Source organism: Mirounga leonina, unplaced genomic scaffold (assembly GCF_011800145.1).
Source record: "Mirounga leonina isolate KUSES-001 unplaced genomic scaffold, KU_Mleo_1.0 Mir_82, whole genome shotgun sequence".
Classification (NCBI taxonomy): Eukaryota; Metazoa; Chordata; class Mammalia; order Carnivora; family Phocidae; genus Mirounga; species Mirounga leonina.
Genome location: NW_023270825.1, coordinates 4,665,074 through 4,680,269, shown reverse-complemented (window position 1 = coordinate 4,680,269; position 15,196 = coordinate 4,665,074). Strand labels below are relative to the sequence as shown.

Genomic DNA, 15,196 nt, shown 5'->3' with positions numbered 1-15,196 from the left:
CTGGAGGCGGCGGCGGAAGAGCCAGGTCGTCCGGCGCCGCCCCGGCCTCCCGCCCTCCCTCATCCCCCCACTTACCGGCCCAGCCGGGCCCTTCCGCGCCGCCGGCTCAGCTACGGGCGGCCTCCTGGGCGTCCGTGGAAACTCCCTCCGGCCGGAACAACTTCCGGCCCGGCTACCGCATCATTGGCTGTTCGCGTGGGGGCGGGCCGGAGGCCGCGGATGATTGGTTGGAGGCCCCGGAACCAGCGGAACGCACCCGGGGTGCGGGGTGCGGACCGGACGGCCTCCGGCAGGACGGAGCGCTTCCGGTGCGTGTGGTGAGCGGCGGGCCCGTGGGCGGGAGGGGGCTGAGACCGGGCGGCGGCGGCGGCGGCGGCGGGGCGGCCCGAGCGCTCGGCGCCCGTCAGCGCGGGCCCTTCACCGTCCTTCGCCCGTCCTTCATCGCTGCTGCCTTCCGGACGCGCCGAGCTCTGGGCCCGCCCTACCTGCCGCTCTTGACAGCTCGGCCAACTTCTCTTCATCCTTCAAAACCCATCCCTGGTCGTCTCTTCTTGGTTGCCTTCCTCAGTCTGCGGTCTCCGGCGCAGGGTCCGTGTTTTGCGTTTAATCTCTGTACACACGAGACCCAACACGAGGCTTGGCACGGAGTAGGTAATCAGGCCGTGTTTGCTGAAGGAGAATATTCCGTTTCTTTTACTTTCCGGGTGCCCCCCCCCCCCCCGGCCCAGGCTGCGTTTCACACGTATTTCTAGACGCTGGGGCTCAAACAGTGAACGAAACACGGCAAGTCCCGTCGTCGTGGCGCTGGCTGCTCCCCCGTTCCGCGCTCGTGTCTGCGGCGCCCTTACCTCCTCCTCTTGGTTGGGTCCCCGCCCCCACCATGAGGACTTTCCCTTCCCCCCCATTTGCTTTAGAAACATGAAAGGCAGCAAACACTTTCCCCCTGCAGTTTCCGTTGTTCCCGGGTGCTCCCGCTCTCTCCATCTTTTGCCCGTTTTTTGCCCGAGTCACCCTTGCCGCCGCCTCTCTGGCCCCTTTTGATCGGTTTTGTCGGCTTCCTCCTCCAGGGCCTCTCACCCCCTCTGCTCCCTCCCCTCCTCCCCAGCGGTGCCCGCAGGTCCCTGTGAAACTGCAGCCAAGCTGACTGCCACCTCTCCTCGCCTCTGCTTTACTTTTCTCCGTGGGACGTCTTACTCCCTGACGCCCTGTGTGTCACTCGACTGTGGTCTGTCCCTCCCAGCGCATGTGAGCGTGGTGAACGCAGGCCATCGCTGACCGGGGGGCTTGCTGCGGTGTTCCTGGCGCCTGCTGTGGGGCGTGGTGAGTAGCCCATCAGTGCTGAATAATAATAATTTATCTTATTTACTTATTTGAGAGAGAGAGAGGGAGGGAGAGGATCTCAAGCAGACTCCGCGCTGAACGCGGAGCCTGACGCAGGGCTCGATTTCACAGCCCTGAGGTCAGGACCCGAGCCGAAATCAAGTCAGACGCTTAACTGACTGAGCCACCGAGGCACCCCACCGTAGACCTCTTTTTAAATTCCGGCCATTGGCCTCTCTTTTGAGTCAAGTGCTGCAGACACCTAGGTGGGTGGGGATCCATCTTAATGGCTGAGCACGAACAGGCACCCTGGTGGGGGGAACCTGGTGGGTTCCCCGTGACAGGAAGGAATGGCATGCTGTGGGGTGTGGTGCTGTGTACGGGAGTTGAGACAGATGAGATGTCTGAGCAGGACCAGGCTAAGTATTTAGAGAACAGAAATGCCACACTGTTGGGCGCCTGGGTGGCTCAGATGGTTAAGCGTCTGCCTTCGGCTCAGGTCATGATCTCAGGGTCCTGGGATCGAGTCCCGCATCGGGCTCCCTGCTCCTTGGGAGCCTGCTTCTCCCTCTGCCTCTCTCTCTCTCTGTCTCTCATGAATAAATAAATAAAATCTTTAAAAAAAAAAAAAAAGAAATGCCACACTGTTTGCAGAGCACAGTCCGCTCGTTTATAATTAGTCCATTATATAAGCTTTATTTAGAGGATGGCTTTGTGTATGGAAGGTGTTACCTGCCTAGATTAGGCTGCGGGGGAGGGGTGGTGGTGGGATTTTTGGAGGAGGGAGACTACATTTGTTGAATGATGACGTAACGTGTTAAGCCATGGAGCCCTTCAGGCGATGGGTGCCCTTTGCGGGAAAGGTGTGGACGGGGTGAGGCGGTTGGATTCCAGGGGATGCGAAACCCACTCTCTAGGGAAAGAGCTGGGTGATAGGCTGAGTGGCTTAACAAGGGACCCAGAGGGAGTCTCTGGTGCTGACCTGACCCCACATACATGGAGGAGGGGCTCTGTGGTACGCTAAGGTAGGGCGCCTGGGGCATCTCAGAACTTGGTGTGTGGCTATTAGTGCTGCTCCAGCACGCCCTCTGCTGCCCGGGATGTGCTGGGCATCCTCGTTTTCCTCCTGACTGTACTTCCTCTTCAGAGCACAGGCTTGAACTGCAGACTGAAGGACTTCTTTCCAGAAACTAGTTGGCAGCAATTTATCGTGTATGATGGTTCAGAATTTTCAGGAAGAATTTTTTAGAAAGAGGAAATTCACTGCTGTGTGTGTGTTTGGGGTGAAACTGGCAGATTTGGACCATACCTTCAGAATTGGGACTGGTGCCTCGAATGCCGTGGTCTTGTGTAGTGGGTCTGTCTCCCCAACTGGCTTGTGGTTGAGATGGGATATCTAGGCGGGGGGTAAAGGAGGCACTGGAACCAAGGGGAGGGTGAAGGTAAGGGTGGGTTCTGGACATCTTTCCATTTTAGTATTTTCAGACCTACCCTCAAAGGCCTAAATTGACCTTCCAAAAGGCATCTTTAAAATCCTGAATCTTTGGGGTGCCTGGGTGGCTCAGTCATTAAGCGTCTGCCTTCGGCTCAGGTCATGGTCCCACGGTCCTGGGATCGAGCCCCGCGTCAGGCTCCCTGCTCGGCGGGAAGCCAGCTTCTCCCTCTCGCACTCCCCCTGCTTGTGTTCCTTCTCTCGCTTTGTCTCTCTCTGTCAAATAAATAAATAAAATAAAAATAAAATAAAATAAAATAAAATCCTGAATCTTTCTGTCCAGGCATCCAGTCTCCACTTAGCGAGGTCCTTTTCTTATGTCTTTCAATAAAATTTTAGTTTTCTTCTTACAGATCTTGCTAATTTTTTGTTTAAATTATTCACAGATATCCCATAGTCTTCATTTAAGAAAATTAAATCTTCTTCTTCTTTTTTTTTTTTTTAAAGATTTTATTTATTTCCTTGAGACAGAGAGAATGAGATACAGAGAGCATGAAAGGGAGGAGGGTCAGAGGGAGAAGCAGACTCCCCGCCGAGCAGGGAGCCCGATGCGGGACTCGATCCCGGGACTCCAGGATCATGACCTGAGCCGAAGGCAGTCGCTTAACCAACTGAGCCACCCAGGCGCCCGAAAATTAAATCTTCTAATTATGCCTGGTGTATAGAAAAGTCCTCATTTTTTAATGTGTTTATTCTTAGAGTTTTCCAATCGTGGATTCGCTGGGTGGCATGTTTTCTTTTAATGACACACAGTGGTAAGTATTCTTCCATGCGTATTTTCTGACACTTGACTTTGTTTGGTCTCAGGTAGTTTGTCCTTGAAGGACTGCAAGAAACTGTCTTCAATGGCTTCATTGGTGGCTTATGATGACTCGGAGTCAGAGGCTGAGACTGAGTCCGTGGGAAGTATTCATGCTGTCAGCCAGATGAAAGACACCTCTGATGTGGTCAAACCTCCTGGGCAGGATTTTGCATCTGAAGCCCCAGGTGTGACGGAAGGGGCAACACTGCCCACAAAGCATGGTTCTTGTGAAGACCCTGCTGGCCATTGTCTCCCACTGGTTCGGCTCTGGAGAAGTGACCCAGGATCTTGTCCTAGCCAGAGGCTACAGTGGCCCAGGATGGAGCCTGATGTCACCTTCCCCACAGATAAGCCTCCTCGACCTTCCCTGTGGACCAGCCACGCTCCAGCTGGCCATGTGCCCCTGGCAGCTGCCCGCTTTAGGCAGGTGAAACTCTCCTGGGGAACTTACAACTCCCCTGAACCATCCTTCTGTGCCCAAACCAAATCTGAAACCCCAGATAAAAGTGGCAACTCCCTTCAGAGGAAAAGGTGTGAGGACTGTATCGTGCCCTACACCCCGAAAAGACTACGACAGTCACAGGCATTAAGCACAGAAACTGGCAAGAATAAAGATGTGGAGGCCCAGGGTCCATCTGCAGGGCGTGCCCCGGCCCCTCTCTGTGTGGCCCCCAGAGTTTCTGAGTTTATTCAGCCATATTTGGACAGTCAGTATAAAGAAACCACAATTCCCAGAAAAGTGCTCTTCCACCTGAGAAGCCACAGGGGCCCTGTCAACAGCATTCAGTGGTGTCCAGTCTTTGCTAAGAGCCACATGCTTCTCTCAGTTTCCATGGATAAAACCTTCAAGGTAAGACTTGAGTGATGCTGCCTTTTCAGGGACTCTTAGAAGTAAACTGCTGGGGTGTTTTGTTTTTCACAACAGTGAGGTAGGGGTGCTGAATATCTCTGTTTGGGAATTTCTGTAATTCTCCCTGTTGCATTCAGGAGTGTGTTCTCAGTGACCCACCCTGGACTGTTGGTCCATTCTGTCCCCTCCCTGCTGACGCTGCCTTGCTTAGGCCACCAGAGAATGCTAGTCTTTATCCCTCATGGGGGCACTGAGGACGTGCAGACACACTGGAGCCCTGGGGGATGAGGTCACTGAGTGAGGGCAGTCAGAGGGAGAGGAAAGCAGGCTCAGAACAAATCCTGGGCCCCTGTGAGCCACGTGGAGTGTTGAGCCACGCCAGCTCTGTGCCGGGCTCTGTGTTGGATGCCATGCGAGCAGAGGTAGACAGACCTGATCCCTGGCTTCAGGGCATGTGGTGTGGTAGGGGCTGTGGACAAGAGGAGAGGCTCTCATAGCCCTGGGCTCAGGAACCGTGAACCCACTGGGAGGGACAGCAGCCCAGGCTGGAAGGGCTTGGTGAAGTCTTCCAGAAGGAGGGGAAGGTTCACTTGGTGCAGGGGCTGAGATGGGGCGGAAGGATGTTCTTGGCCATAAGCATGGGAAATATTGAGGGGCCTGATGGGGGGTGAGGGGCCCAAGGCTGCGGAAATAGGCAGGGCCCAGACCAGGAATGGCTGTGGATGCCCTGTGGAGGACTTCCGGTTCATACAGAAACTCTTTTCATTGTTACTTATTTATTTTAAAAGCTACTGAAGTCATACAGACTTGGAGTAAGCAGTCCCCACGTGCACAGGGGTGTCGCATAGCGCGTGTGTCATCCCTCCTGTAACCTGTCTCCAGCCCTTTGGGCTGTACTCTGTCCCTCCTCCTCACTCCTCAGCACCTAGCAACTCACCTGTATGTAGTAGGTGCCAAGTCAATGCGAGCTGAACCAAAGCTTCCTGGAAAGAACATGGCTTTGGAGTCGAAGGGACGTGGCTGCAGATCCAGCTTTGCTGTGGAGCAGCTGGTTAGCTGGCCCCACTCCGAGTCTGGTGTCTCATCTGTAAAGGGCATAATCGTAGTCATGTGGGAAAAACGCTTACAAAACCCCAGCACAGAGCTAGGTACCCCACAGGTGCTCGGTAAATGTCAGCTTACTCCGTCTGTTTTCCTTACAGTTCTGGAACTATCCTGCCCTGGACATTGTATTTGCAAGTTATGTTTTGGGCTTTTCTCCTAGGAGGCATTTTCCGAAATGAAGAAAGGAAGCCTAAATACAGTGAAGGCTTTGAAATGAGCTAAACTGTTGGGTATCATTTTTAAGTGGCCACTTTGAGTCCTGAATCGACTTGTCTGTGTTCTCTTCTGGCAAGGTTAATGGAGTTGTGCGGGGACAGTGCCATGTTCCACCTTTAGTGTGGAGCCTGGGGATTTGCACGCTGGGCTTCGGTGAGGGTGGGGGCTCAGGTCTGCTCAGGAGGCTTCTCGTGTCCATGGTGTGTACTGAAACATGCGTGGTTCAATCCCACAGTGCTGGGGCTTCTCCGCGCTCCTTCCTGAGTCTGCGCCCGTGGAGGGCCGAGTGGGGCCTGGGCCCTTGGGTCAGGAGCACGTCTGGAGGGTTTCTGGTGGGCCCGTGTGGGGCCTGTGTAGTGCCAGGCCGTGTCTGGCTGGCCCTGGATATGGGCTGGAGTTAGAGTGATCTGGGCCTCGGGGTCTGGCTTCATCCCCAACAGCTTTGTGACCCTGGGCAAGACACTTAACTTCTCAGATTCTGTTTCCTCCCTGATAAAACAAGCTGATGAGACCTACGGTTGGCACTTCTCAGGTGGGACAAGTGCCCAGGCGTGTGTGTCTGAAGCACCCAGTCTAATGCCAGGCACATGTTTTTGTGGGGGGTAGTGTGGTTACAGGTGGGCCACCTGAGGGGCATGGGCAGCACCTTTCTAGGGCCTTGCAGGGAGGGGGCCGTCTGGCAGATGTTGGCAGCACAGGCTGGAGGAGGAGGCGCCTTGCCAGGAGATGTCAAAGGACAGGCTCGGTTGCTGTGGGCAGAGACAGGTGGAGGGACGTAGGGCAGCAGGTATGCCCTAGTGGATGCCTGCCACCTGCCCGCCATCTGCAGGGTCGCGCCTCCTGATGGCGAGGGGCAGGCTGGGAGCCCTGTGAGGACTGGTTTGCACCCAGCATCAGGGAGGTGCTCTGTGGGCCCTGCTTGGATCACTTTTGCCCGCCAAGTTTAGGTTTCCTAAGCAGGGGCATCCCCGCTGTAGTATAGTTTTTAAACAGAGCACGTCTGAGTGAAGCCATTGATTTGGGTGTTGTGTGTGTTCAGTCGTGTAGTGGGTGTTTGTGGAGTAGATGAGTGTGCTAGGTGCTATGTACTGGGGATGCACGGACGTATCCTTGGAGGGGACCCTGCATCAGCCAACTAGCTGTGACACCTTGTGACCAGAAGGGGGCGCAGTTGGCCCAGCTTGGGAAGCTGCTCAGGCGCTCAGGCGGAAGGACTGCATAGGAAAGCCTTGCCTGGAGTGATTCACTGAGACCTGGGTCCTGGGCCGTTCGCTGTGGAACTGCCCTCAGTGGGGCCGGGTGCAGTTGCTGTGCCTGCCCTTCCGAGGAGGTGGTGTGTGTGCGGCAGGTGATGTGTGCACCGGCCTCTTGCTTGGCCTGGCAGCCTCCAGGGAGCCCTGTCCACTTCACTGTCTGTCCCTCATGGCGAGGCTGCGGAGGTGGCATTGGAGGTGGTCCAGGGACAGGGCGCGACTGCCGTCATGGCTGCTGGGGTCAGTGTCTCCTGACCTCCTCCTTCCTGTGGGGTCCTGAAAAAGCAGGGCTTTAATAAGCCATATATGCAAATGGTTGGGCCAGGATCCTCACTGCTCTAAGATATTTGACAGTTGGGACGCCTGGGTGGCTCAGTTGGTTAAGTGTCTGCCTTCGGCTTAGGTAATGATTGCGGGGTCCTGGGATTGAGTCCCGCATCGGGCTCCCTGCTGAGCGGGGAGCCTGCTTCTCCCTCTGCTTCTCTCCCTGCTTGTGCGCAAGATCTTTGACAGTTTTATTGACAGAGTTATTTGGCAAATTGATTTTGAGCACCTTTTCAGTGTGAAGAATGTGTGGCAGGGGCTGGAGGAGCTGGGATGGGCAAACTGATTTGGGACTAGGTGGGAGCAGGGCTGGGAACCGGGGAGGGAAGTCCTGGCTGAGGCCTCGGTTTCGCTGGGGCCTCAGGTGCATGTGTAGCCTGGTGTGCAGCTGGCAGCCCCAGGCAGGATGGTGTTCTTCCCCCTCCCTGGGGTCAGAGGGTGGTGACGCGGCAGATCTTGGGGGCCTATGAGGTGGAGGGGGCAGTGGGAGGCTTGTGGATGCTGAGTCTGGAGTGAGTATGGGGCTGTGGGCACCGGCAGGAGCCCTGGCTCCCTGTAGCCCAGTCCTGGGTAGAGAGCAGACGGTGCAGTGGGGAAAGAGCTAGAAGAGGTGGGTATGACAGGGCGCCCCCCCCAACTCTGTGCTCCCTTCCTAGGATGCGTTTCCCCTTGTCTTTTGGTTAAACTCTGCCAGAGTGCCTTCTTGAGCCCCACTGCATCAGGAGGGAAGGAAGACCCTGGGGGCTGGGGTCACAGCACTTAGTTTGAATCCTCCCTCTGCGGCAGACTGGCTGTGTGATCTTGGGCAAGTTACTTCTCCGAACCTCAGCCGGTGTATGTATGGTGGACACGACTGTGCCTGCCTGGCTGGGTTTTTGTGGAGAAGAACCAGTGTTGGATGTGGACTCTCTGTGCGGTGCTTGGCACATAGTTGTCACTCACCGTGTGCTCACAGTTTTGCTCTCCCCAGGAGTCTTGTCCCTTCCTTACCATGAAGTGGCCTCTCATTCTGCCTGTGTAGCCATGAACTGTATCTGCCACACCTTGTAGATTTTGAGCCTCTTGAGGATGGAAACTGTGCCAGACCCATTTTTGTATTTTCCGTAGCACCTGGCACAAAGTTTTGTACATGCTAAGTGATCAGTAAAGATTAAAAAAATTTTTTTGGATTTTATTTCCAGCCTTTGGGAAAGGATGGTCTCTTAGGTGCATAGATTTTATTTGCCACTAGGGGGCACAGTAAGACTTAATATAAGCTCACTCAAGCTTCTAGAATGTGAAAGAATCCTTGATTCAAGGTAACATTTACTGAAATATGATTTCTTTTCTGATCAAGAGAAAAACAACACAATCCATCTGATTAATCTAAAGAGCGTGAAGTGCCATTTCCTTCATCTCCTTAAAATGTAGCTTTGGAATTCATAAATTTCAATTGGGTATATTACAGTGGAAAGATACTTATTTTAATATGTTCTAAATGTTCTGTGAGCTCTAAAATATGCTTATATTAGTTTTGAAAAATTTACAGCTGGAGAAATTAAGTAAAATAAAACAATGACTCATAACTCTGCACTGATGCTCTGTTTTCTTTCCTGATGATCCCTTCATGCCCCTGTCTGTAGCACGCATGTTTCTCACAGTTGTAATCGCAGCAAGGATACCCTTTTATCTACTCTTTTTATTTCCCTGTGTCCTCATTTGGCTCAACACGTTTGAATACCCACTGCATGTAAAGGTAGGATTCAGACTTTGAAGCCCTTGGAAAAAGTACAGACGTGGCCTGCTTCAACCAAACACAGGCGGCCCTCACCACCGGCCCCAGGTGCAGAGCCCTCTGCGAGGCACCGGGCACATTCTCACAAGCATCCGACGTGTTTCCTGCTTCCAGGGACCACGGTCCATGCGTCAGAACTCAGAGTTCTGAAACACAGAAGGATTTTAAATAAAATGTATGAATGAGGTGCTGTTCATTTGTTTTACAAAATGGTTTGCTTTAGGAATTCTTTCAATAAGTCTTCCCTATAATACTTAAAAAAGACGAACCTTTTCATTTTTGATCATGAATGTAATAAAAGCTTATTGTGAAGAACTTTGAAGATGCAGAGAATATGAAGACTGAAGGAGAAAACAAATTGTTGGTAATCCTAACCCTGAGTCAGTGTTTCACTAACACTGGGGGTCATTCCTGGTTTGGACCTCCCCACCCCCATTCCCATGTGTTCACAGAATCAGGCTCCCTGCAGAGTGTGCAGGTTTGATTCTGCTCCCCACCCCATCTTTTGTGCTGTTTGTAAGGGGCGTTGTTCTACCTTATTAAACTTTCCCCAAATGTATTTTTATGACTGTCTCAAATTCAAGACTTTGCTTTGTCATTTCTGTGTTGTTTCCTATCATTACCTGCTTTTGTTTTTGAAATGGCCAGTATTTGAGCGAACATGGCTATACATAAATGTCTTTTCTGCTGCCCTGGTGTGGTAAGATGGGCTTTGGTTTACACCCAGGCTTGAGCTAAAGGCTTTCTGTCTGGTGAGTGGAACCTAAATAGATTGGCAAAGCATCAGTGCTATTGTTATATGAGACCCTTGGGTTCCTATTCCATATCTGCTGCTTGGTAGCTGTGTGACTTTGGGAAAATCACTTTGCCTCTCTGATTCCCTGGTTTTCTCATTGGTAAAATGGGTATAATGGCTGCCTATGAGGGTTGTTTCTATGTAGAAGAAATGAGAAGATGCAGCGCAGTGCATAGCATATGGGAGGGGCCGAGAAACATGTTCCTAATTCTCCTGTTCTTTTATTGATTAGTTAAACAATTAGAAAAAAGATGAGTCACCCAGAATCCTTCAACTTAATGTAACTCTTGTTTTTGTGAATCTTTTAATAATCTGTCTACAGATACATGTTTTCCCAAGTGTTCACTGTCAGTACTCCTGAGACAGATACTTTTAAAATTTAAGAAGTTTTTGGGTTTGTTTGTACTGAGCTGTTTACCTGCTGCCTTTTCATGAACTGCACATTTATTTGGAAGGCATGTACTGGGGGGCTGGGGTCTGTGTCTCTAAACTGATCACATTTAAAATGTGATAGAAGAAAATGAATTGGACAGCAGTTTGCCAGCTCTCAGCGTGTTTTGTGTCTGGGCCTCCGGCAGCGTGGAGAGGAGCAATTTCGTACCTGAAGAGGCCCAGGAGAGTGAGTCTGGGGGCAGGGGAGAGGCGCCCACCTAGCGTGGCGCCAGGTTCATATGGGTCTCAGGCCCCCTTCCCACGTGTGTGTGAAGGAAAGGATTTTGTTCTGGAGGCTGAAGACCCAGATTGGGGGTCTCATTGTGCTGTTTGTGAGCTCTGTGGCCTCTGACAGTGAGTACTATTGAGAGGCTGGACAGAGTTCACTGTCCCCGAGTGCTTACCACCCATTGGGAATGGTTCCAAATGTTCCAGCTCCTCTTGGCTACAGGCCTGTGAGGCAAGGGCTGGTCTTCTTCCCACTTTACAGACAAGGAAGCTGAGGCACAGAGAGGTAAAGGGATTTGTCCATGGTCACACAGCTGGTAAACTATAGAAGCAAGATGGGAAGCTGTCAGACCACAGAGCAAACGGATCTAAAATTCACTCTGCTCTTCTGCCTCTGAGGATAAAGGATGGAAAAGCATATCCCCTCGCTCAAGTGGTACCCAGGCTCTGTCCCAGCCTCAAAGTCTTGTGGTTCTGTTAAGGGACATAACGAGAAGAGATGATTTCCATAGTGGTTTGGATTTGCATTTTTATGTATTACAGGATCCCGTTGATTTATCATTGTTAGCGTATCTGATTATATTAGGGTATCTTAGATGTGCTTTGTAGAAAGTAATATATCTCAGATTCAAAGACAAGGAATTTATGGATTCAAGTGCCAGAGTGAAGGTTTATTTCAGTTTTGAAAGAATTATTTTTGATGGATTTTACAAAATGAGATTGAGAAATGATTTGATGTGTAGAGTGAGGAGTCGTGGAGCATTATGCAGATGATTGGCAATTTATTCCAAGCACGAGGCAAATCTATTGGAAATGAGAGCTGCACAGCTGGGGAGGAGGGTTGGGTTGTGGTGGGCGTTTGGTATTTGGGGAGTGAATGATTAACAGTGCACTGAGGGTAATTAGGTGAAGGCCGGGAGAGACAGGGTGGTGCGTTTGCATGTATGCAGAGATCATCTGGATCCATCTTTGTTTTACAGAAGCCCAGAGAGGGGAAGACACTTGCCTGAGGGCACATAGTGAAGTCAGGTGGTGATGTGGAGCTGGGATCTTGTGTAGGAAGTATTAGGATGCTGGACACTGTTTCCTCCTCTCCCTTCCGACCTTTTGTGTATTTTTGTTTCAGGGAAAGTTCATGGTCGTCTCAGTTGTCCCAGGGGTGGGAGCAAGGGCTTCAGCCATCGACAGCAGGGTTGCCGAGCCTCTCTGGGAATTGCCGTGAGATCCTGAGCTGGAACCTTCTCTTCGTGGGAAGTGAAGTGTTTTTTTTTTTTTTTTTTTTTGACACTCCTCTCCCCCGTATGAAAGCTGCAACGTTTCGGAGGCCAACAAATGAGACATTTCCCACTTTCCGTTTGCTTGCCAGAAGGGCCTTGCAAGCTTTTGCCTTGCAGAAAAAACCTTGAGTTGAAGGAGGAATAAGAAAAGGAAAGTGTGGCAGAACCCAAGCTGTGTTTTCTGCTCTTTGAAAACTTCATTCCGTTGAACTTTAACAGTTTAGGGCTGTGTGCTTGCCAGACGCTGAGGGGGAGAAGACCGTGCTGTGTGAAGGTGCGGATCTGGCCTCAGGGAACCAGCCTCATCCAGTCTCATCCCGTGTCATTAAGGGAAGAATAGAGCAATTTGGGAAAATGCTTTTAATGTAATTGAAAAATGCAGATTGCAAAATTGGCACGGTTAGGAGTTGAGACAGTTTAGTAAATTATTTCTTGCTGCTTTTAAAACTTGGACCCAGAAGATTCTTAAAGACACCCCTTTACTGCCCAGCGATGGCTTTGTCCTCCTTTAAAAAAAATACGTTGTTTTAGATTTAACTTAGTTTTATCATAAAAGTAGTAAAATTTTGGGGAAAAAAATACAAAAAAAAGGTAGAAATTAAAAATAAAACCAGAGATCTCCACTCAGGCATAACAACTGTGAATATTTTGTAAGCAGCTTTTCTTTTCCGCATTTTTTCCCATGAGAATCAACTGGTTTTAATTATACCGTAGGTACTTTGTTTTTGTAAGCAGCATTTAAAATTTTTGTGATGGTTATCTTCCCCCCAAACTTTTACCCCTTAAGAGAAGGGGTGGGTAAGTTAGTCCAACCTTGTCACCATTTCTCGTAGCTTCTACTGTCTCTACTCAGGTGTCTCCCCCCGGTGCAGATCCCCGTGTCGGGGGAGTGGGGCAGGGCGCAGGGGCAGGGGCATCAGGGGATGGTCAGAAGGGTGTGCGAGGGAGGCCAGTGGTGTCAGGACCCTGGGAACTCCCACACCTCAACCCCGTAACAAAGTGCTGTGAACCCAGGCTAAACTGCAGGGGGACCAGATGGCTATAGAAACCTAGCAACAAAGTGGCCCTAGCCAGGGGTCCTGGAGCTGCTTCCAGGCCAGTCTTCCCATCTTCCCTTGCTAGGGGTGAGGCATCGGGCACCATGTCCCCTCCGGTGTAGCAGGGGCCACAGGGAGATGGGCCATACCCCTGGGGAGGTTCCCTGTCAAGGGCTTTGATTTGGGGACTCAGATTAGTTCATTGGCCTGGGTGTCCCTGGATGGAGCTTCTAATTTTCTTTCTAGTTCTCTCTTTGCCTTAATGTTTTGTTTTTCTGGGAAATCTCCTCCACTTTATCTTTCAATCCTTTTTTTAAAATTTTTTTTATTTTTGTATTTCCATATACTTAAACTTTTTTTTAACTGAAGTATAACTTATATACAGAAAAGTGTTCTATTCTGATCTATCATATTTTTACATTTCAAGAGCTGTTTCTTGTTTTCTGAATGTTCCTTTTGTAAAGAATGTCATTTTTTTATTGCATATTTACAAGGTCTTTTCTTAGCTCTTGGAGTTCTTTGAAAGTTTTCCTGTGTTTTGGAAAATGTTACTGCCCCTTGTTACCTCCTTTTATCCTTTTGTTTTGGTGTCTGTGTTTCATGTGAGGGGATGCTGCACTGCTCATTCCCATTCAGGGAGGAGGCTGGTGAAAGCCGATCTAACCAGAGGCTATGTGTGTGAGTGAGTGAGTGTGTGTGTGTGTGTGTAAGTGTGTGCGAGGATGGGGCCTGTCCACAGGGAGGTTGCTGCAGGGTGATGAGGCAGCCACCTGGCACCTAGGGCAGGATCCCCCCCATGTGAACCTCCTGAGGTGTTCTGGGTAGCCGGGTCAGTTTCCCAGACAGGACTCTTCACGCCCTGGCTGCCTGCATTCAGGCATCTGAGCTGGGGAAAGGGTTGGGGTCTCCGTGTGGGGTGTGCAGACGTCACCCTCTCCATAGCGTCCTCAGCTGCTAGCTTTTCCTCCCAGCGCACAGATCTACTTTGTTCTTTTCAGTGCCTACAGTGGCTTCCCGTTTATGACACATGCCATATCCTCAGTTATGTGTAAATGTGACCGCTTCTTTTTCCCCTTGACAGTGGTAGAATTATTAACTTTTTTAAACATTTGTTAATTGAGTGGTGTCTTATTTGAGAACCAAATGAATTCATTTGTGTGCAGCTCCTTTAGAACCAGGCCGGCACCTCGTTAATGCTCAGTAAGTGTTTGTGGGTCTTGTCCATCAGTCTCCTGCCATCTTAGCATTTCTCTTATGCAGCAGTTTACATACTAACAATATTGACCTGTCATCATATCCCTCCCCCGCCCACCATGTGTTGTTTGACTTTGAGTTTTGGTATTTCGTTGTTATTATTCTTTTTTTCCAGGGAAAACCTGACATTTTTTTGTGGTCAAGCGTATGGACTTTTTCCCTTTGTAATTGTCCTTTGGCCTTAGAGCATGGCATGTCCTCCCCCATCTCAAGATCTGATAAATAGTCACCTATATTTGACCTTCATCTAGCAGTGATTAGCTTGAGCCAGTTTCAATTCTCATCATCTCTTCCAGGCTTTCTGTGGGTCTGGGGCAGGCTGTGCCCGCCGTGATGAATGTGCGCTCGGTGCCAGGGATCGATTGGTATATTAAGGAGCAGCCCTGCTTCGTGATGCTCCCCCACACTGATGCTGGCTACTAATGATTTAAAATGACCTTCTTCCCATCCAGCTTATTCCGCAGGGCACGGGTGCGCCACGGCCGCCCCAGCCTTTCCTCAAAAATGAAATGTTGTTTTTGACCATAAAAGAAATACATATACGCTATGGAAAAATCAGGAAGGTATAAAAAAAAAAATTGCCCATTATCTCTGTACCCAGAGGCAATGACTGTAGACTTTTGGTGTATTTCCATCCAGTCTATGAAAATAAAAGGCAACATAGTTGAGTTCCAACTATCCATGTAATTTTAAACCCGTCCCCTGCGCGCGCCACCCCCCCACCCCCGGGTCCTGCAGCAGTGGGGTTTTAACGCTGCAACTCATTGCAGTGGTTTTCAGTATGGTCTGTGAGCCCCCGGGTTCCTTGAGACTCTTTCATGGGGTCTGGGGGGTGAAAATTGTTTTTCTGATAGTACCTAGAAGTTATTTGCCTTTTTTACTCTCATTCTCTCATGAGCGTACATGGAGTTTTCCAGAGGCAACAGGACGTGTACAATAGATTAACTACAGAAGCAGCTCTGCGAGCCCAGCTGTCTCTATTAAGCCAGCCATTAAGGAGCTGGCAAAAATGTAAACAGTGCCTTCTCGCTGGTTTT

General features: G+C 50.5%; 2 protein-coding genes across 4 annotated transcripts in view; one reads left to right on the top strand and one right to left on the bottom strand.

Annotated features, from left to right (window-relative positions):
* The window catches only part of WARS1 (tryptophanyl-tRNA synthetase 1), a 31,549-nt gene extending 31,388 nt beyond the window's left edge, over window positions 1–161 (bottom strand). Inside the window, exon 1 of the mRNA XM_034992512.1 lies at window positions 76–161. The gene's annotated coding sequence lies outside the window, so the exon portion shown is untranslated. The remainder of the gene's footprint in view (window positions 1–75) is intronic.
* A 183-nt stretch (window positions 162–344) lies between these two features.
* WDR25 (WD repeat domain 25) overlaps window positions 345–15,196 on the top strand; it is a 140,150-nt gene continuing 125,298 nt past the window's right edge. Inside the window, exons 1-3 of one of the 3 annotated variants that reach the window (XM_034992507.1) lie at window positions 345–651; window positions 1,241–1,320; window positions 3,620–4,464. In XM_034992507.1, the coding sequence (XP_034848398.1) occupies window positions 3,658–4,464 (807 nt within the window). In that variant the 5' untranslated portion in view covers window positions 345–651; window positions 1,241–1,320; window positions 3,620–3,657. Of the gene's footprint in view, window positions 1,321–3,619; window positions 4,465–15,196 lie in introns of all 3 variants that reach the window. The other 2 variants (XM_034992509.1, XM_034992506.1) reach the window with 2 other exon arrangements.